The following is a 23571-nucleotide window of genomic DNA, read 5'->3' as shown; positions in this document are numbered from 1 at the left end:
GTTACTTCCAATGGGAATTCGAAACAAATGGAGGGTGAGAGCTTTCATTTTTGAGTAACATTTCTCAAAGCTGTCCCAAAATACTCTTTCTTGCTAGTTCACAGGACGGAAAAAGATAGATTGACAGCTTTGCACCGGAGGTGGTCGACTTTCTTTTGTTGTTGCCCTGTAGTTCTTTTTTCTGTTCTTTTAAATTTACGCGGAGATCACGCGCAGACGAAAATATTGCTCGTGCACACCGCAAAAAAAAAATAACATACATCGCCATGAGAGTGTTTTTAGTTTATCTTTGGGGAATGTGAATGCGTCGCGTTTTGGGCTGACCTAAATGTCAAAAGCGGAATTCTCGAGTGAGAGTCACTCAGCTTTCAGAGGATCGGTCATAAAATTGTCAACATTTCATGAAAGTTATTCAAAGCCAGGTTCCGAAGGTCCGCTGCAGTCAGTTGCACTTGCGCTGACAGCAACTAAACCAGTAGGTGGCCCCGTTTCGGGACAACAATAGAATCCACTGTCGCGAGTAATGCCCAACTTGACGTCGAGACTCCCGTTTATAAAGGAAAACATCTTGCGAGTATGCTTAATGGACACACACTGTAGTAAACTGGCAATTTAGTCCACTTGAAAAAAAAAAACCACCACAGGTAGCTCGAGAAGTGGGCAATCTAACAGACGGCTAGCGGGGCGGACCTAATGTTCCAGAGAAAATGAGGCAGCCAGCGCCATACTGGGTTTTTAAATATTGACACCATTCCAAGCCCATGTAATGACCTGTTCACTTTTATTACCGTTTTATTGTTTATTCCATCGAGTTGCGAAACTGTAATTTTCCAAACACGTGGCTCAGTTTGACAGGCGTCGGTAACGGCGACGAAACAAAAAAAAACAAAACAAAACAAAAAAAAAAACACTGAAGTGTCTTCAAATGGGAGCGCGAAAACACTGATTAATTTTCCTCAAGTGATTATGAAGCTGCCAGAGGATGTCGCTCACTGTGATATGTGTCAAAAAATAAACATTACATTTCCCTACAGTGACACGGGCACATCGCTGTGCCCCTCGTGTGATTTTTCCGACATTCAGCGTGCAATTTGTCACGAGAAAAACAACCACCCCCCCATCCCCCCTAAAAAAAAAGCTCCAAACAACCAGACAAGTCTCATTAAATCGTGGCTGAAAATAGCAAATTGTAGATAACAACACAACAACACTACCTGCCGCGGTGGGAAAGGATGGGCAAGGATACTTTGGTACGGCGCTAATATCATCTACGCTAACAGCCTGAAGCCTTTTTAAAAAAAAAAAAAAAAAAAAAAAAAAAAGCCCGTTTGAAACTGTGTGACTGACTAAAAAAAAAAAACCTATAAAACCCACAAAAACAGGCAAACTACACCAAGAAGTAGAGATTTGATTTGACTAAGGTGGCACAGTAGCGCTGGGACGTAGTAACTAGGCACAAATACTAAGACGAAGCCCGAGTACTCACGCAAAACTCACACACGACCCGGCAACTAGTGACACGACGTATGAGGCTTAAAGGTCTCCCGACATCCCTACAAACATTGTAAAATTGATATTGTTATGAAAATGACATATATTATTCACTTCAATGTTTATACGAAAAAAAAAAAAACGAGTGAAGAGCGCATGTGTGCGGAAGTCTCACTCCACATCCCAGTGGCAGCCATGTTGCCTGCTATGTCATCAGCAGACGTTACACTGGTAAAGACGGTGTGCCACCTGCTACTGGAGACGAACAACAGAGATTTTCGGATTTTTCTGACGCCCCTTCTGACACGGAAGAAGAGAACATCTCACAATCGAGTGAAGTGACCGAGGCAATATTACACTATCGTTTCCAGCAATGTTTAGATGATATGCGGAGCACTACTAACTAACAACAGACTCCCTGACAGTATAGAGTGCACTCAGGAGGACCCATGCCGGGCGAAGTAACTGGCCGGTGGGGGGGAGAGCTTTTTCCTCCTCCTGCACATGGCAAAACCACCTTCCCCACCGGATCCACCTCCACAGCGTTGTTCATTGCCCCGGCAGCTTTGTGTGAGCGACGACACATTTAGCACCCCTGACTTATGTACTTTATTAAGTTATTATGATGTGGATATTTTGTTACTTCTGAGAGGATTATGCCCCCCCCCCCAACTATTATTTCTTTTTTAATAGCTCTCCGCACACCTACTTATCATTTGGAACCCCCTCATTTGGAAGTTCTCGTCCTTTGCACCTGTGCAATCCATTTTTCACGACGAACCGGGTCTTTTAGAAACGTGTGAAGAGTGAATCCATCCTCCCAAGTGTTGGAGCAATATCCAGCAACACAACAAGACAGCATTTTGGCTAACACGCAGGAAAAATCAGCTACTTTCCCGCCGGTAAAACTGGCATAAACACACGAACCTGCCAGTGTGGATGTCTGGAAAAAACGTCACTTTCTGCTTCTTCTCCAAAACGAGAGCCTCGAGAGGATTTTCATGGCGGGAGATACAAAAATCCATATACGACAACGTTATGACATGTGGTGAAAAAAATGGATGGTTTTCCGGCTTGACGGTCTGAGCGCTCCCGGTGCTAAAAAGTCTTCTTGTGATTAACGTGCATGGAAATGTCCCCACCATGCTTCAACGTGTGCCATTCGACAACTTGTCGCCGAGTGTTCATGTTCGCGATTGTTATATGTGTGTGAGATGTTTTGAGGAGTGCCTATATAAGGACGAGAAAGACTGACAAGGAGGCTTCTTCTTATGACCTCATCGCTGCTCTGGGAAACTACGCTGCTTGGAACACTAACTCCACGGACGCTTGCTGCCTTTTGTTTTTGGACCGGCTGGAACTTTCGCTATCTTGCAATACCCGCTGGGACGAACATTTGCATGTTCGGGAACGCTCGTTCAACATTGGTGGCTGTTCACCGTTTTGGCTCAACTACTCTGTTCTTGAACGCCTATTTTGCGTCAGCTATTTTATCGTGTTTGCGTTGTGTTGATGTGTGTGAGATTAAATTGTCAGAAACACAGTACAACTGCCTTGTCGCATTTTGCTGGTTCGAACAAAGGGGATGTTAGTCCAAATTCACACATCACGCTATGGACGTCTCAGAAAGACGAACACAGCGAACGTGTATATCTTTTTTTTTTTTTATCAACTTTTGTTATAAGGTTAGGTTCGGGTTAGGATATAACGTATGTTAGCTCCCTCTATGTAGAAGGAGGAGGAGGAGGAATGAGAGCGGGGGATTTCCCCAGTAAGCATCAGCCACGTTCGCAGCATTAATCCCAGGGAGACTTTTCAGCACGGAGGAGCGCTCAGACCGTCACACCTGCGGCCTTTTGTTTTAATTGAAAAGATACTAAATATCATGCCGTACGTGTCAGCGGACCTTTAAATACACGGCATAATTAGCAACAATGAGGTGCAAGTGCACGCGCAAGGCAGTGGCATGACCCCCCCCCCCCCCACCCCACCCCGACAGACTGTCAAGTTTGCTCTTGGAAATCCATGTGAAAAAAGTCAATATTCGGGTCACTCATTCCTCAAGGTAGCACTGTAATGACTCGGTTCAACTAGCTTGAACTTTTGTGGGAAATTGCTCCATTTTTGCTAGCATAACCTGTACTTGAAGGTTACGGCTTGAGATTTACTGGAACGATGACGCCATCTCCAATTTTTTTTTTCCTTGAACGAGAGCAGCGGTGACGTCCAAACTGGCTGAATATGACCGTTGCTGATGTTAATAAAATGACGGATGCTTCTTGGAAGGATATTCCTTTTCATTGTTGTTGAAAAGTCCCACTGAGAGGCAGAATCTCTTTCGCCAGCTGGGCCGCTGTGCGGTCTATCGTGTTTATCGTCTCCATTGTTATCGACATCCACTATCGTCTTGTTTTGCTCTGAAATGAGGCCGCTATCAGCAGGTCCGTGCGAACACGTTCAACCGTTTGTGCTTGTACGTAACAGTCGGCCGATGTGAAAATTCTCGGAAGACGCGCCTCTCAAAAGAGTCGTCGTCAGGGGACGACGGCGGCAACGCCGTGAGTTTGCCTCCCTTTTTTTACTCGTAGCAGCGACGGCTTCAGCTGTATTTTCTGCAGCGTCTCGGAGCGCGTCGCCTTGCATGATAATTATTTTACCGCAGAAGGAACGCCTCTCAAAACGCCGGCAGTCAGGGGATGAGTTTGTCTTTCTTTTGTACGCACGGCAGCCGCAACTTCAGTGGTGCTTATCCGCGCATTCTCGGCGAAAAAAAAAAACAAAAACAAAAAACGTGCTTTGATTGAAAAGAGGGCCAATAATGTGATGCATGATGATCAGGAGGGAAGCTGAGGAAGTTGTCCCGAGGAGACTTTCGCCTGGCGGTTGGATGTACACCGGCATCTGCACAGTAGTGGTCCACACATGGAAAGCTTGGAGCCACCTTCATCTCCTTCAAATCAGTGGTGTGCAAACTACGGCCCGAGGGCCATTTGTGCCGTGCCGTCCATTTTTACCAGACATGAAAATCGACAATTGGCCTGTGTCGTTTGTCCTTACTTACACTGGATGGCAACGCCAGAGACAACAAGAAGAAATTTGTTCTTGTTTGCTTAAGGTCGGCCTCATCCAGATTGCTTTTGTTTTGGTTCCGAATGGTCCCGGAGTTAGGGTGTGGTTGCATACGTGGCACATACCAGGAATTGCCAACTCTAGTGGGATGCAGCGTCACTGGCAGACAAAGAATTCTGCAAAATCAAAAAGAATTTGCTTTGTCAGCTGTGATACATATCTAGAGACTATATAATTTCTTTACATAACTCCAGTGATTAGTTTTAGCCTGGTAAATAAATTTAAAAGTAAAAGAATATCATTGTGGCGGCACGGTGGGGCAGCTGGAAAGCATTGGCCTCACAGTTCTGAGGTTCCGGGTTCAATTCCGGACTCTACCTGTGTGGAGTTTGCATGTTCTCCCTGTGCCTGCGTGGGTTTTCTCCGGGCTCTCCGAAATGAGTTTCCTCCGCAGGGTGTCCGGGTTCTCCCTTAAAGATAGGGTGAGAAGCTCGGTCATCCAGGAGGGGCTCAGTCTGGAGCCGCTGCTCCTCCGCATTGAGAGGAGCCAGATGATGTGGCTGGGGCAACTGATCCAGATGCCTCCCGGACGCCTCCCTGGTGAGGTGTTCCGGGCATGTCCCACCGGAAAGAGACCCCGAGGACGACCCAGGACACGCTGGAGAGACTGTGTCTCCCGGCTGGCTTGGGAACGCCTCGGGATCCCTCCGGAAGAGCCGGAAGAAGTGGCTGGGGAAAGGGAAGTCTGGGTATCCTTTCTGAAGTTACTTTCCTCGTGACCCGACCCGGAAAAGTGATAGATAATGGATGACACCGGTTTCCTCCCACATCCCAAAAATATGAAATATTACCTGAACACTCTAAATCACTCCTAAGTGTGATTGTGAATGCGACCTTTTGTCGCTATGTGCCCTGCGATTGGCTGGCAACCAGTTCAGGGTGTACCCCGCCTCCTGCCCGTTGACAGCTGGGATAGGCTCCAGCCCTCCCGTGACCCTTGTGAGGATAAGCGGTTAAGAAAATTGATGGACGGATATCACTGCAGCAGTGGCTGTTACGGGAATAATAGGAGAGAAACTCATGGTGAGACCACCATCATCCCCTGCGGGATTTCTGAAAAGCAAGACCGGACGCTCGGATACTCCCGAACGGCGGCTTTGAGATTCAATGAGAATGAAGTTGGCGAAAAGACTCGCCGGCACAACTTCGTCAGCTTTCCTTCGTATTATCAAGTGTCATTATCGGGCACCCTCTTTTTTTCTCTCGCCGACGAGGACAGGCTTTTGTGCCGAAAATGCGCAAACGAGCGGCACTGAGAGCCCATTAGTGCCGACACTGTCATCATCGTCATGGCAACGCGTCTTGAAATACGGACACGTGCGGCCTGCTTCTGATTCAAACAGCAAAATGAGCGCTCCCTGGTAATGCCGTCGCAATGTTTTTTTTTTTTTTTTTTTAATCGCGGTGGGGAGTGACATTAGTACAGCCGCCAGGCGGTCGGTGTGCAAAAACATTTCGGAAAAGTCAACGTGACCCGAGCGGCACCGTCGTGCGTAAAGGATGCACCAACAGGAAATACTAATGCGCACTTCAAAACGCGGCTTCGTTAAAATGACTCAAAGGCTTCTGTAATTACGAGATGAGCGTTCACCTAGCAACAAGGCATCATTTGCATGGGGGGGAGGCGACTCGGCTCACTCATTACGACAAACCACAATGGGATTTTTTTTCCCCCCGCCCCGTGAAACAAAACTAAAAACAACAACATAAAAATTTCTCTCTATCATGAGATCACGTCGAGGCCGCCATGTTTATTTGTGATTTACGACTGCCCCTGAATGCTCTCTGACAGGCACAATAATGTAACGCTGGCTATCAAACCGCTTCTGCCGTGTCTGGAGTATTAAAACGGTTTAAGATCCATAAAAATCTGATGATCAACCCCGAAACGACATTTTTAGGTAAATTAGTGCAACGCATTCTGCTGCTTAATGAGCGACGCATTATTTTATATTACCAAGTCGATCATATTCAAGGATGGCACACCCCCCCCCAAAAAAAAAAAAAAAGCAAGGATTGGTAAATTACATTTTATTTGCATCAAATTATTAAAGTAAACCTCCCGATATGAAAGGAAGGTGACCAAGCCCTGACATTTAAGACAGCTAATAAGATTAGTTTAAACATTAAATATACTACGAATTACTGTATGGTCCAAAATTATGCAAAAAAAAAAAAAAAAAGCAACTTTTCAAACTACTTTTTTTTTTTAACATTACCTTTAAATTATTACCCTTAAATAAATAGCTTATAGATTTTTTTTTAAATCAAGAATAAAAATGTGCTGAAAGTGCAAGTACTCCTCATTGACCGTGACTTAATTGCAATATACTACTTGAAAATAATTTACTGTATGACGTATTTAGAGAGGGGATAAGCACATTTTGAAGGGAATAGCTGGGGTTAGGCTACACGTGCAAAAAAGGCAAATCGGTAAATTTGTCATTCGTGACTTGCAACTATATAAGGATTTGCTGTTTTGTTGTGATTATTTATAAGTACACAATAGGACAAATTTCTTTAAAAACCAATTCGCAGTAATTTAGTTCCGAGGAATTGCATGTTAGCTTGGCTGACAGCTCCGCTTATGTATTCCTTTTAGAAAAAATAAAGAAGTGCTTTGAGTGGGTGCTTAAAGTGCATTACTGTATTTGGACGATGCAGCGAAGAAGAAAAAAAAACAGATAAAAAAAATAAAGTTTGAGCAGAACTCAGCCATTGGCAATGGCACTTTTGACGTTTGATGGTGGCAGTTCCTAAAAAGTGTGTTTTTATATCTGTCAGCCGAGCCATTATGACCGCAAACAGGAAGGGGCTCAGGGCGGATCCCTGATGCAGTCCCACCTCCACCTTAAATTCTTCTGACACAACCGTGGCACAGCTCTCTAGGCCGGAAATTACGGTTGTTTTGGATGGAGTTGAAGAGAAAACGCAGCAATAAATACTCCCAAATGTTAGTAGCAAAAGTACAGAGCCCCTAAAACGACATTGGAAAAAAAAACTAACTTGTTTCTCATTGCAATGTGTAAGTTTCTCATTGCAATGAGTAAGTGTAGAGAAATGTCTACCTACGGGTCATAGCTTATTTACCCGCTGGCTAGCGGCAGCTTCCTGCTCCGTAGCTTCCTGCGTTCAGGCAGCTGTAAACTACAACTTCCTTTGCGCATGTCAGCTGAGAGAAAGGCAAGAGAAGAGTACTTGTTCTCTTTCCTCAAAAACAAGGAATATACCTCACAGTGTTATCCATGAACTCAAAGAAGATAAGGTGAGCATAATTGTAAACTTTTATCACACAACCATAGCAGTATAGGCTTCCTTTCCGCTTGCTCGGCTAAAAATGATTGACATCAAAGACTTCAAAATTATCTTTAAATGTCTCTCAGACACAACATAATGGTGACGAATTGCTGGTAAAGCAGCAATGTCTTTATCATTAAGTCCCAGATGAAAATACAACCAAACTAACTCCTGCATTGTCGTTGTTGCGTAGAAATGCAAACTGAAATGAAAAAGGGTCTTTTATACATGCACGCATGCAATGGACTAGTTATTCATTACAATGAGAAAGTTTCTCATTATAATGAGAAACAAGTTAGGTTTGTTTTTTCTCCCCCAATGTCCCTTGAGGAGCTCTGTACAAAAGTGTCATATATTGGGAAATTTATTCAGTGAAAGAATATATGAATGGAAGGAGAACAGATGAAAGTCTCAGTATTTAAAGTTGTTGTATCAGTTGAACTTAAAAACTCAAATATTCCCTGTGAACCAGTTGGGTCTGGACCGGACAATTTCCGAAACACTTTGATATCTTTCAAGTTACACAAAAAGTGCATTACACTTTTATAGACTGAGAAATTGGCGGATATTTTTTTTTCTTCCGTAAAAATACATTACAGATGAGAACTATTCCTTATAAGACGTCAAGTTAAATTAAGGGGGGAAAAAAGACCATTTGCGTTATTGCCTTCCCTCACCACATGGGAATCGAATTGATAAGCGCTATCGATGCTGGAATCGGAATCGCTAAATTCATCAATCGCATTCTAATAACACTTTTGAATAAATATCATTATGTCTGAAACAGCACAGACAAAGTTGAAAAGTTTCACTTTTCCTTCATTAAAAAGTACTTGACTTCAAGCATCGTTCCGCTGCAAACGTGGGTGAGACGAGTTGTAGAGTTGTTGTTAAGATGTCAACGAAAGATTAAAATGCCCGCCCGCACACACACACACACACACACACATCTACACACACACTTGTAGGCTTTCATTTCCTACTGTGAGAGCGCCGAGTCCTTCATACACAGGTGTTCACTTGTACTGACTGATTAAACTTTTCTTTGCGGTTTTTGTGGGATTGTGTGCGTGTTACATCCACTGAGGCGCACAACACGTTTGGCTGATTAGCTCCGTGACAAAAACACGACATGAAGGTGGATGACTTTTGCAGAGTCGCGGCGCACACGCTTTATTATCCTCCCAAACACGCGTGTGGGCGTGCGCACACACTTGAAACGTTACCCTGATAGCACAAACGCTTGGAAAAGCGGGAAAACGGTGACAGTGTGTCGTTATTTCCGTGGCAAGTCTGAGTCTGGCGCTGGATATCTGGGAAAAAAAACTTCGACTTCTGCACATTACTGCTACTCACAAACAACCGCAGTGACTCTGCTTGGATTAGGAAAAAAAATAAATACATAGAAGGAAAAATGGCGGCACCGTGGTGCACCTGGTAAAGCGTTGGCTTCACAGTTCTGAGGACCCGGGTTCGATCGCAGCCCCGCCTGTGTGGGTTTTCTCCAGTTTCCTCCCACATCCCAAAAACATGCAACATTAATTGCACACTCTAAATTGCCCCAAGGTGTGATTGTGAGTGTGGCTGTTTATCTCCATGTGCCCTGCGATTGGCTGGCGACCAGTTCAGGGTATACCCCGTCTCCTGCCCATTGACAGCTGAGATAGGCTCCAGCACTCCCTGCGGCCCTCGTGAGGATAAGCGGCAAATAAAATGGATGGATATTTGAATGAAAAAAAGATGTATAAAATGTCTCCTTTATTTCATTGGGATCTATTTTCACAAAAATGTGGAATTGTGGCGGGGCACGGTGGATTAGCTGGTAAAGTGTTGGCCTCACAGTTCTGAGGACCAAGGTTTGACCCCGTCGCCGCCTGTGTGAAGTTTGCATGTTCTCCCCCGTGCCTGGGTGGGTTTTCTCCGGGCACGCCGGTTTCCTCCCACATCCCAAAAACATGCAACATTAATTTGACATTCTAAATTGCCCCAAGGTGTGATTGTGAGTGCGACTGTTTCTTTCGATGTGCCCTGTGATTGGCTGGCAACCAGTTCAGGGTGTACCCCAGCTCTTGCCCGTTGACAACTGGGATAGGCTCCAGCACTCCCCACGACCCTTGTGAGGATAACCGGAAAAGAAAATTGATGGATGGATGCTTATATCCAAACGTAGTGCCTATTATCTGGCTCTACAGTGCAGCAGTGGTCCGGAACTAATAGAAATACAAGGCATGTAAGAAAGTATTTGCACAGTGTTATTCGGCAGCGCAGCGTGAGGATAAGCGGCTAAGAAAATGAATGGATGAAAAGGAATATGTTGGGGTTTTTTTTTTTTTTAACTCATAAATCATAAATAAGCACCACTAAAATTTGGGAGGTTTGGTTCTGCCCAAAAAAAAAAAAAAAAAAAAATTAAAAAGGAAAAAAAATTAAAGAATACAAATCTGGAATGAAAAAAAATTGTGGGGGCCTAACAGAGAGTATGTGAGGTATATTTCAAGGTTATTTTCTCCTTTATGCACAAATGCTGGTGGTAAATTTGTGCATTATCAATACAGTGGACTGGACGGACATCCAAGTCCTCATACAATGTTGTGCTTCTGTCACTACAGTAGGAATGTATTATTATTTTAGATATTTCTAAATTAGTCTCTCTCTGTCTTGATATATTTACTCCTAGGTGTGATTGTTTGTCTCTATGTGCCCTGCGATTGCTTGGCGACCAGTTCAGGGTGTACCCTGCCTCCTGCCCGTTGACAGCTGGGATAGGCTCCAGCACTCGTGAGGACAAGCGGCAAAGAAAATGGATGGATAGAAGGAAAACTAGTTCAATTTTGTATTGCTCAAAATCAACAGGTTTCTACTTTGAGATGAGAAGATTTGAAAGGATGAAGGGCAACGTTTATAAAACAGCGGCGAGGCCGGCCATGATGTACGGATTAGAGAAGAGACAACAAGAAGCGGAACTGGAGGTGGCAGAAATGAAGATGTTGAGGTTCTCGCTCGGAGTGAGCAGGTTGGATAGGATTGGAAATGAGCTCATTAGAGGCACAGCCAAAGTCGGATATTTTGGGGACAAGGTTCGAGAGAGCAGACTTTGATGGTTTGGACATGTTCAGAGGCGAGAGAGTGAGTACGTTGGTAGAAGGGTGCCGAGGATGGAGCTGGCAGGAAAAAGAGGGAGAGGAAGACCAAAGAGAAGGTAGATGGATGGACATGAGGACAGCGGGTGTTAGAGAGGAAGATGCACGAGGTAGGCTGAGATGGAAAAAGATGACACGCTGTGGCGACCCCAAACAGGACAAGCCGAAAGGAAAAGAAGAAGAATCGCCAGTGGATGTTTACTGTCAAGAGATTTATATGGTGTCTATTTACAACATCCACAGTAGTTTCATTTAAAGTCCAAGAGCTTATGCGACAACATAATTGGAAAATCCAAAGACGGGGGAAATATATAGAATCAACAGTATCTGTTAGTTATTATAATGCTTGAAGGAACAAAAGTTTGAAAACCACCTGTGGAGCAACACATCTAGACAGACACTATCACAATAGCTTTTGTGAAATTACTAGACAAATATTACTTTCGTTTACTTGTCACTTGCAGTAGTGGAGTGAAACTCTTCTTTGTTGGTGTCTGCATCTCTGTATTACACTGCCCCTGGTGGTTAGGTCCACACCGGAAGGGCTCGCAGTGAATTCATTGTGACGCACAAACTGTTTTCTTTTTACTATATGATACTATATGTTTTAGTACAGTACTATAGTTTGACATTTTCCCTGATTTAAAAAAAAAAAAAGCCAAAAAAAAAAAAAAGCACATTTCAACATTTATGTCGGCTGTTTTGGGCAAGCGAGAACGGATAAAAGGCAGATTGATTCACTTCAAAGCAGAAAGATGATTTGATACGAGTGTGACCGCGGGACAAATTCAACTCCGATTTCGAAGCATCGCTGGATTGGTTTAAAGGTGCGCCGTAGCAAAATTATTTAAAAAAATATTCTGATATAACCTTTAAAACTTTGCCCTTATATTCCAGACTGCCCTCAATATCATTTTTTTTTTCCTGAGAAAAATAAACTTTGAAAGTTCAAGCAATAATAGCTGAAATATTGTTTACGCTGAAAGACAGACAACAAATCTCTGATTTCATTTTTTTGTTTGTTTGTTTTTAACTTGGCTAAGTCCATCACAATCGATGGTGCCACTTTAAAAGGCGTCTGGATGTTGAGCACCTGTACCTGCAACCCCCCCGCCCCCCCATAAACCCCCCCCCCAGAGAGAAGGAAATCACATTCACCTTGCGTTCACTTGTCGCTGGCTTCTCATCGCCGGAGATGCGAGTGCCGTGGCTGGGAGGCCATTAGCATGCGCGTGTGTGGGCAATGATTAATGACTCAGCCGGAGTGGGGGTGGGAATGGGGATGGGGGGCCTCGAGCTCCCGGGACAGCCTCACTGCGGAGGACTGGCTCGTGTACACACGGGAGCAATCATGTATGATGATGATGATGATTCTTATTATTATTTCCAAGTGCATATGATCAGCAACAATTTAATTTGGAACTGAAACCTCCTCCTGAACCCCTAATTTGAAACCCTAATCGTGACGCTGGCTTCAAAACCTGAACGCTGACTTTAAACCCACATCTGCAGCCCAAACCCTAATCTGGAACTGGAACCCCAACTCTGCATCCTCAGCCTAATGTGAAAGATTAAGCCCGATTTTGAATTTAGTATTTTAAAAGCCTGCCTTGAAACCTTAACGTTAAATTTTCACTGAAAACTCAAGTCTGAGGCATGGTGGCTCAGCTGGTGAAGCGTTGGCCTCACAGTTCTTAGATCTCAGGTTTGATCCCGAACCCGCCTGTGTGGAGTTTGCATGTTCTCCCCCGTGCATGTGTTGGGTTTCCTCCGGGCACTCCGGTTTTCTCCCACATATCAAAAACATGCAACATCAATTGGACACTCTAAATTGCCCCAAGGTGTGATTGTGAGTGTGGCTGTTGTCTGTCTCTATGTGCCCTGCGATTGGCTGGCGATCAGATCAGGGTGTACCCCGCCTCTTGTCCATTGACAGCTGGGATAAGCTCCGGCACTCCCTGCGACCCTCGTGAGGATAAGCGTCAAAGAAAATGGATGGATGGGACTCAAATCCTTGCCTCTAACCTACTCAACAAAAGTTTTTGCAATTTTCCAGAAAATTGCGCACAATAACCTAAAAAATTTATGAATTTTCTGCAGTCTTGTCAGTGTATGTATGCCTTTCTTGTTTAAATGAAAAAAAAAAAATGAGTTCCCCAACTCACAGACGGTGCGGGTTTTCCACCCTTGGCGGTGCAGACCAGTGTGAAGTTCTGGGCTTGGTATCGACTGAACGGCGCCGGCGTGTTCTCGGCCACTACAGAGATGTTGTTGGGAGGGGCTGACGGGGGGGGACACAAAACACAAGCAGAGCCGTCAGTCAAGGGAAATAATATATAATGTGGCAAAAAAAAATAAAAAAAAAAAAAACAACAACACAGCTTTCTTTAAATTGATCATTTTCCAGTTAATGCTAAAATATGGTTGCCCTGATTTAAAACCCAAAATTGAAAAAGCCCAATCCTGTCTTGAAACCAAACCTGACATTTTGCCCGATTTTGAAACCATGAAACTGATTGGAAATTCTATTTTGAAAATCAAACCCAGGTTCGGAACGCTAACCCCAGGCCATAATCACTAACCGTTGAAATAAAAAAAAAATATTTTAGGGTTTCGTACAAGGCTTTGATGTCAATGAAGACGTTTTGGGGATACATAACATTTCAATTGTAAATAAAAACTATTGAACGCTTGCAATGCCAACGTATAACAATTATAGCAGACTTCCTTATTTACTCTAAGTAAGGGCTCTGGTGGACCATGAGGGTTTTTGGTACTTCGCGCTCTTGAGCAAACAAATTGAGGACTGCAATGTGTTGCGTGTTGACACTTATCCAGAATTGAGTGACCCCCGGGGGCTGGAGGGGAGTGAGTCACATGAAGCTGATCAGGTGGAAAATCTTTTACTTCATGGACTGAATCTCATTAAGGTTGCCTGCTGCGCATAAAGGCTTCTCTCCAAGGAGATAGAAGAGGAAAATGAAATAAAATTAAAAGCTGTCTTGAAATTTCAATCTTGTTTCGAAAAGTTCTTGACCCTTAAAACTCAGTATTTGAAATCATAACCAAAGCTTGAAGTCTGAACTTGAAACCCTAGCTTGCAACCCAAACTCGAAGAAACCCAGAGTTCGGGTTTCATGTTAGGGTTTTAAACACAGGTTGTGGTTCCAGGCCAATGTTAGGGTTTTGAGGCAGGATATCGGTTTTAAAATGGGATTTCCAGAAAGGATTGTTTTCAAGCCAGGACAAGGCTTGCCATCAACAGGTTTCCAATCTATGGTCAGGTCTTCAAAGTTTTTAATATCATGCCATGGCTACGCTTTCAAATTCATCTTTAATGCTCCGCTTATGAATACGATAAATATAAAATGAGATTATTGCGCTTGTCAATGGGTAAGGTGCGATGTGAAAGCTTTTCTAATCGACTCTGAAAAACCCCTTAAATGATATGCTGTATGAAAAAAAAACTAATAAAAATAAAACCTTTCATATAAGCTGAAGGATGCTTTTTATTTCTCCGCTGTCACCCCCCAACGTCTCCACACGGCGTCGAAATAAACTCTCGGCCATCCACTCTGAACTCGGGCCGGCACGGCGGCTGATATTTCCCTGAATCAGCCGCCCTATTGTCTATGAAATATTAACGTTCCTATTCGATCCCGCGACAGCGAGGCACTCAATGGCCGCATGTTGAAAATTCGATTTTCTTTGCCATTAATCCGTTGCTTGCTTCTCTGTGAACATCATCATACCTTGCGCTCATATTTTTGGGGTTCAAAATTGGGTGGCGCCGTGGAGCAACCGGTTAGAGTGGGGGGGGGGGGGGTTTCAGATCCCGGCCCGGCCCTGCCCTGTGTGGAGTTTGCATGTTCTCCCCGCGCCTGTGTGGGTTTACTCTGGGCACTTCGGTTTCCTCCCACATCCCAAAGACATGTAGACTCTAAATTGTCCCTAGGTGTGATTGTGAGTGCGACTGTTGGGATCGGCTCCGCCACTCCTGCGACCCTTGCGAGGATAAGCGGCTCAGAAAATTCACAAAACGGATTTGCAAAAGTCGGAATTCAAATTAGGGTTTTCGGACAGGTTTTAAACTTACTTTTTCAAGACTGGTTCAGGGATTTGAAGTTGGGTTTCAAGTTTCCTTAATTTGACTTGAAACCCTGGCTGAGGTTTGAAGCGCCCACTCGAGTGGGGCTTTGAAAGTCTCTCTCTTGACTTTACAGTTGAGAAGTGGAAACAAAGTCTTTGTCCTTCAGATGAAAGGACTTTAGACTCCTTCCGCAGACGCTAATGCAGAGAGAGGCAGCTGCAAGATGTCCATCACATCAGTCAGCTTTGTGTTTTATGCCAGAATTTCAATCGATACCTGGAGAATTTGTCCGGACGGCTCGGGTGGAAGACGACGTGACTGTGGGTGTCCGGCTTTCTCGTCGGAACCGATCATTGGACTGCAGCTCGTGCGGCCCCCGCGGGATAACGACAAAGGTCAACTTGATGGCTTTTGGGTGCGCAGCTTTAATGTGTAAAATCTATGAGGCGCTCTTAAACAGACATGTCACAGCACTTAATTGATTAAAGGCATCTTGGGGATTCCGCCAGTGGCCCCCACGCCGCTGTGCTTCCACACCTCTTAATTGCTTATTGATGGGATTCATATGCTTGGAAATTAACCTGAGGACACTCCATTAGCTTCCTGACAAGCCGCCTCGACCCGGCACGGCACGAGAGCGCGTCTTCTTAACTGGCCCACGACAACAAAATAGACTTCCCGGACAAAGAGATGCAGCCTGGCCTCTTTTGCTTGAAATGCTAACCTTGGTCTAAAAACACAAACCTAGGCTTGAAAATGATGACATGAAAAATATCTGGCATGGACTAAATCCGACTCAGTATTTGGTGCTACACTGCGGTGGTTTGAAACAGTGAATCGTGTGAATCAGAAGTCACAATTATCTGTCCATCCATCCATTTTCTTCACCGCTTATCCTCACGAGGGTTGCGGTTGAGTGCTGGAGCCTATCCCAGCAGGAGGAGTGGCACACCCTGAACTGGTTGCCAGCCAATCGCAGGGCACATCGAGAAAAACAGGCGGATTCACAATCACACCTAGGTGAAATTTAGAGTGTCCAATTAATGTTGCATGTTTATGGAATGTGGGAGGAAATCGGTGTGCCCAGAGGAAACCCACGCAGGCACACAGAGAACATGCAAACTCCACATAGGCGGGTCTGGGATTGAACCCGGGACCTCAGAACTGTGAGGCCAATGCTTTACCAGCTGAGCCGCACCGTGCCGCCCAATTATCTGTCAGTGAGTGAATTAAAATTTTATGTATCAAAAGTACAAGTGGTATCAGTAGTTTCTATTGGTGAGTACTCAAGAGGGAATACTCATATTGGAAAAAAACTTGGTATTGAACATCCGTATTTGAAACCGAGTGAAATCCTGCTTAAAAAACTTCACCTAGGATTAAAAGCCTGGTACTAGGTACTCCAAAACCGTAACCATGAATTAATAACTTTAAAACACCAGTTCATAACCAGAACCATGGATTCAAACCTTACCATGAAATCTCTACTTTTACAGGGAGTCCTCAGATCCGTTCCTACAGTAGTGACTTAACTCGAATTAAGTCAGATTCCACCACTAAAGTCAGAATTTACATGAAAATACTTTGTACAAAAAACAAACACATTGAAATAAAGAAGACGATGTACTTGGCATTACTGCGGAGAGGTGGATGGAAAAGAAGAAGGGGAGGCGGTGCTTAGCTACTGCCAAGGAACCTGGTCCTTAATCCTCTCCATCTCGACAAGTATCAAAGAACCTTGTTTTTTTGATCATTGTATCCGACATAGGAATGGAACGCTTCACATGTGCTGAAATACGGGGTTTATCTTTAGTAATTGTCTCCAGGGCCGAACGTCTGAAGCCTTGGTGGTGTTGGTGTCTCTCCTTCCTCCAATCTTTTTATGATCTTGAGCTTTGTTTCCACGGTCACAGCTTTCTTCTTTGGGGCCGATAATGTCTAAAAAGGAGGGCGAAAAATCCGAAGATACTCCCGGCGCACAAACACGGACAAGCAATAGCCAGACAAAATGGCGGACGGTGGACGGATGTTGTAAAGTCGAAACGTCTCGGGTCAAGACAGTTTTAACCCGAGGACTACCTGTATTTTAAACATATTCCATGTTTTAAACCTAAACTTTAGCTTGACACCCGACTTTGCATCCCTAACCCAGGTTTATAACCCTAACTTGAACAAACATTTTTTCGTATTGTTTTTGTTGTCGCTATTCAGATAAAATTTTATTATTATCTCATGAAAGTGATAATAATATTTATAATTACAACAATAACTGTCAAATCCAAGCCTTTGCCAGCAGGATAATCATTTCTACTCCCCTGACAAGTACCTTTGCCAGAGAGCCTCTACAATCAGTGCTCTTGACTTCTCGCTGCATAAACCGGGCGGATAAATAATTGATCACGACGCTCTCTTGTTTGCTGCCGCGCGAGGCCGAGGACCGCTGACAGAATAAAACCGTCTACACAGTTTCCGTGAGGGATTACGGCGCTCGTCCGCATCTCTCCTTCAGTGGGCTCAAGGCTAATCGCTTCAGTCCATTTCCCAGCGAGTCGCGCACTCGCGCACCCGAATCAAAATGCGACAAAAACGTTCGAAACAGTGGAGCCGGCCGCGCGAAGACGCCGGGAAAAGTTCTCAGAGGAAGGAAAAATTTCAAAAAGCCGAGCAACTTTTTTGGGAGAAACTAAAGTCAGTGCTTTCTTTAAAGACGCGGAAAGATTGAAGCTCAGATTTCACAATTTCAACTCGGGCATCTCGCCCCTTTCTTACTTCCTATAATGAAAGCACCTCGACTTACACGTGGCGGCGGCGAGGTAGAAACATCTCGGCAGGAATTCCGATTGTGTGCGCCTTGTCTATTTTGCCGGGAATTACTAATCATACTGATGCACGTCGTCGGGTGCGCGCTTGCGGATGTGACATTCATTTGTCCCTTCTGTTGGCTTCAAGACGGAATTTATTCAAATCTCTGCGAAAATGTCAGTGCGGCAGATACTTTCCATTTGAAAAAAAAAATACATCAGAATTTTTTTCCTTGTCTCTTAAGGGTACATTCTACATCAATTCAACGTGTGTACCATCCAGACAAATTATAAGATTGCATGTATTATTTTGAGGTAATTGTCAATGATGTACAGGCATTGAAACTAATCCCGTTTTCCAACCCTAACTTGAGACAGGAATCCTGGCGTGGGTCCCTAACGCAGGCTCATCACCAACATTGGCTTAAAACCCTACATTGAAACTCTTAACAGTGCCTTGTAATGCGACTTTGAATCCCTAACCTATGCCTGTAACCCTAATTCAAAACTCTGACCTACGTTCGAAAATGTAGTTTGAAACCTTAACATTGGCTCAAAACCTTACACGGATTTCTCCAACCTGAATCCTGCTTTATGTCCTAAATTGAAACCTGAACCCAGGTTAATTTCTTATCCCAAGTATCAAACCTTCAACCGAAACTAATGTCTAATGTCTTGCAACCAAATGTGAAGAAACAAACCTTGATTTGAAACCCTTTGATGAAGCCCTAACAATGGCTTTAAACCCAAATTCAAAACTCTGTCAGTTCCGAAGCCCTACTTTGAGACCCGAATCCTGGCTAACCCCGTTTTAACCTTATGAATTCACAACCCAGTCCTAAAGTCCTGACTGAAGCCTCATTTGAGGAAACCCTAATCTTATCTAAAACCCTAACTTGAAACTCTGACGTTGTCTTAAAACCTTACATGGAATTTCTAACACTGGCTCAAGCGGCCGAAATGAGTTTCCTCCGCGGGGTGTCCGGGCTCTCCCTTTGAGATAGCGTGAGAAGCTCGGTCGTCCGGGGGGTGGGGCTCAGTTTCGAGACGCTGCTCCTCCGCATTGAGAGGAGCCAGATGGCTGGGGCATCTGATTCGGAAGCCTCCCGGACGCCTCCCTGGTGAGGTGTTCCGGGCATGTCCCACCGGATAGAGACCCCGAGGAAGACCCGGGACATGCTGGAGAGACTATGTCTCTCGACTGGCTTGGGAACGCCCGGGATCACTCCGGAAGAGCTGGAAGATGTAGATGGGGAAAGGGAAGTCTGCGTACTTCCCCCGGGACCTGACCCAGAAAAGCGGTACATAATGGATGGATGGGTGGCTCAAATTCCTGATGCTGGCTTGAAACTCTCAATTGAAATCAAAACCCTGGTTTGAAACCGTATGTTGACTTCTTAACATATGCTTTGAAACCCCATCACTCTCTTTAAACCCTAACCTAGAACTCTAACAATGGCTTCATGCTGAAAAAGCCCAACACTGGTTGAAAAATGTAATTCAAGACCCTAATCTTGTCTTGAAAACCTTGAAGTTTTAAATCACACCTCAAGTACAATCTTGGCCATCCATCCATGGTTTTAGGTGTTTAATTCATTAATCTTATGCCGGAATAATTTTACTGTGTCACAGTGGACATTTTTAAGATGCTACTGCGATTTCTTTCTATTCTAATGGATATTTATCGACAACTGCAGTTGTTCAGTCGAACACGTTTTTGAAGGGGAGTTCGAGAAAAAAAATTAAAGAACAAAAAGGTAACGAAACATAGGAAAAGAGCTGTAAACAAGATGAGGAAAGTAAATTAATACTTAACATACGTAAATCTACAGTGACAAGTTGGATTCAACTGTTATATGGGTCAAGTAGTGTGACACCCTGTTAGGGAAGGATAGGACAAGATAGGATAGGACTGGTAAGGACAGGGATAGAAGGCATGCAGGACCAGGATGACGGACCTGGCGTTATAGAGGTGGTGGGAGAAAATTCTCAACACCAACAAGGACCAGAGAGTAAGTGAGGGGATAGTTACTGTATACAATGAGTGAGTGAACCCACGCCCAGCGAATGAATCCCAGAGGAGTCAACACAGCATCACCATCCTTGAAGCTCGGAATTTTTCGGTTTTCCTTTTTTAATAAATCAAGCACATACAGTGGTGCATCCTGAATGCGTTTTCTTTTTGGAAAGCAAATATGGATCATTTGTCACCATGGAAACTAGCACCAAGCACAAAGTTCGGAGGGACAGGGACTCACAATCCACATGGACTGCTCCACCGAAGCAGGGTCATCATTTATGCCATTCGAGTTGTACGAAGTGCGACAAAGGTGCTTTTGATAATTACTCGGAGTGACGTATTCCACTTACGAGAATGTAAATGTAAATTCAATTTCAGTCAGTCATTTTTAGATATTTAAAATGTTGTATCGATTTTAATTATGCATCAACCCGGAGCAAAGTCTCGAGAAGCCACGCTGAGTCCGTCGTGTTGGCTCGATGTGGCCGTTCGAAGGACGTTTAAAGACAAACTCCTTGCAAAATTGGAAAGGTAGCGCTAACTGGCGAAACTCGCTTTAATCGTTGCATCTGGTCAGTTTGAAACGTTTGATGTCTCGCCACAATACACCAAAATAAGCCAAATGAATAAGCTCCAGAGGGAAGAATGGAGCGGGAGATCGACAGAAGGATCGGTGCAGCGTCTGTGGTTCTGCGAACTGTAACGGTCCGTTGTGGTAAAGAGCGAGCGAAGTCGAAAGGCGAAGCGCTGAATTTACCAGTCGACCTACGTTTCTACCCTCACTTATGGGCATGAGCTGTGGGTTCTGACCGAAAGAACAAGACCCGGATACAAGCAGCTGAAATGATTTTCCTCCGCAGGGTGTCCGGGCTCTCCCTAAGAGGTAGAGTGAGAAGCTTGCTCATCCGGGAGGGGCTCAGTGTCGATCCGCTGCTCCTCCGCATTGAGAGGGGCCAGATGAGGTGGCTGGGGCATCTGATTCGGATGCCTGCCGGGAGCCTCCCTGGTGAGGTGTTCCGGGCACATCCCACCGGAAAGAAACCCCAAGGACGATCCAGGACACGCTGGGGAGACGGTCTCTCTCGGCTTGCCTTGGAACGCCTCGAGATCCCTCCGGAAGAGCTGGAAGAAGTGGCTGGGGAAAGGGAAGTCTGGGTATCCCTGCTGAAACTACTTCCCCCACGACCCGACGCGGAAAAGCAGTAGATAATGGATGGATGGGTGAATCAACTTTTGGGGGCTAAAAATTACAACGTGTTAACATTTTGGTACTAACGGGCCCGACCTCTGTGTTCTTTTCTTTCTCTCCCATCTTGCAAGAGACTCTTGAAAAACGTACTTTGTGACTATGTACAAGCCCGAGAGTGAACGCGTGAATTGATTTAACATTTTTGCTGGAAATCCTGCTTTCACCAGAGGTGACTCCTTGCAGTTTCTTTATTTTCAACCCTATTATTTTGCTGGAATGTGCACGCCAAGACAGAATTTGCACATGGTGCTGGCAATTACCGGGTACGCCGTGTCAAGGGAGTCCTCTGCACCTGTGTACCCAGTTTGTGTGCACAGGTGCAGCTGATGTGATTCCAGCAGATGAGACGCGCCGGCTATGTTTTCATTAACGCCAATAACGCTGGCTGCCGATCTTATACTCTTAAATGAGAGCATATGGGGTTGACGCTGTTTCGATGATTAGTATTGGTTACGGTTTCAAATGAGGCCTTCCCCCGGTGATATGTTATGGAAATGTACCAGAACAAACGGTCGCACAGATTCCCGTAAATTGCTCGTATAAAGTAACAAGGACGGAATTCCTGTACACAATATTCTATATAACTGTGAATGAAACATGGTATAAGTCTTCTTTTAAGACGTCCACTTGGGTAGCACATCCTGCGACTAGCACTAGTAAACCTTTTTTTTTTTTTGTATTTTAGTTTGAGGTACAGGAAAAAAGCATATGCTAGTCTGAGAATGAGCTACACTATTTGTTTATGACGTAAACAAGGGGCTAGAACGCAAAAAAGTAACATTTTGTTGTAGACCTAATGTGTTCCATGTGAGAACTTGGGACACTTGTGTACTGTGAGGAAAAGACGGAATCCAAATACATATATACAATGTCTGCCCGTGACCCGCCATGGGTCACCGCCTCACTCTTGGGTCCGTGAGCCACCAGTTGAGAATCACTTCTTCTTTTCCTTTCGGCTTGTCCCGTTAGGAGTCACCACAGCGTGTCATCTTTTTCCACCTAAGCCTATCTCGTGTATCTTCTTCTCCAACACCCACTGTCCTCACGTCCTCCCTCACCACATCCATCAACCTTTTCTTTGGTCTTCCTCTCCCTCTTTAGCCTGGCAGCACCCTTCTACCAATGTACTCACTCTCTCGCCTCTGGACATGTCGAAACCATCGAAGTCCGCTCTCTCTAACCTTGTCTCCAAAACATCCAACTTTGGCCGTCTCTCTAATGAGCTCATTTCTAATCCTATCCAACCCTCTCACTCCGAGCGAGAACCTCAACATCTTCAGTTCTGGCACCTCCAGGTCTGCTTCCCGTTGTTTCTTCAGAGCCACCGTCTCTAATCCGAACATCATGGCCGTCCTCACCACAGTTTTATAAACTTTGCCCTTCATCCTAGCGGAGACTCTTCTGTCACATAGAACACCAGACACCTTCCGCCAACTCTTCCACCCCGCTTGGACCCGTTTCTTCACTTCCTTACCACACTCCCCGTCGCTCTGTATTGTTAGCCCCAAGAATTTGAAGTCGTCCACCCTCGCGATCTCTTCTCCAGTTGGGAATCACTGACGTATGCAATCCCAAACAATATTCAGTCCTTTGCATGGACGAGGTCCCTATCCCCGAGGGGGCTTGAGCAATCACACATTTACATTGTGCTTCCTTGCTTTCTGTTACACACGTTAACACGTTTGGAACTTCAGCTGTTAAATTTCATCCGCTTCTGTGAGGAATTTGACGCCTTAGCATTACGCTGCCTTGCCTTTTGCATAGCCCAGCCCAGGCCAGCCTCTCGCATCCATCACAATTCCTCCCCTCCATGTCCCGTTTCACCTCTTCTTCTTCTTCTTCTTCGCCTCGTCGCTCATTTACCTCAACATCAATTCGCGTGAAAAGAGAGGGTTAAGGGGCGGATGTGCAGAACAAGAGAACGTTTATTGCTCCGGCGAGCACGCTTCCTTTGGCCTCATAATTATGGGATTTAAACCTCCAGAGAAAACCGGACTCGCAAGAAACGCTCCCCCTTCACAAAACATCCCCTCGGGCTAAGAACCCCGGCCTTCAGTTCACATCTTTCAGGCCTTCCTTCAAAGTGTGTTTGCGAGTCACTCGAACAATACGCAGCAATATTACGCCTATTCTGCTAAGCTAGAAGAAAATGGGATTCACTAGGATTTGGCCAGAGTCTATGATTGAATATCCTGTATTGTAACAGCCTCAGTTCGCAAAGCGCTGTCAACCCCAATTGGCGCTGTTCTGCCTCGTTTTACACAGTGTGATATGTTCACAACGGGTGCGGATACGTCAGCGTCGACAGCGACGCTTAACGCTTGGAAACATTTCCGCTATTAGGACAATTTGAG

General features: G+C 44.8%; 1 protein-coding gene across 3 annotated transcripts in view; it reads right to left on the bottom strand.

Moving 5' to 3' along the window:
* Positions 1-23571, bottom strand: part of igsf21a (immunoglobin superfamily, member 21a) — a 300524-nt gene that overhangs the window by 32092 nt on the left and 244861 nt on the right. For all 3 annotated transcript variants that reach the window (XM_061833614.1, XM_061833616.1, XM_061833615.1), the window contains exon 5: positions 13223-13338. In XM_061833614.1, coding sequence (XP_061689598.1) covers positions 13223-13338 — 116 coding nt within the window. The remainder of the gene's footprint in view (positions 1-13222; positions 13339-23571) is intronic.

The sequence above is a fragment of the Syngnathoides biaculeatus genome, chromosome 10 (genome assembly GCF_019802595.1).
Source record: "Syngnathoides biaculeatus isolate LvHL_M chromosome 10, ASM1980259v1, whole genome shotgun sequence".
Lineage (NCBI taxonomy): Eukaryota > Metazoa > Chordata > Actinopteri > Syngnathiformes > Syngnathidae > Syngnathoides > Syngnathoides biaculeatus.
The sequence above is the reverse complement of the archived record's forward strand: the minus strand, read 5'-3'. Positions and strand labels throughout refer to the sequence as shown.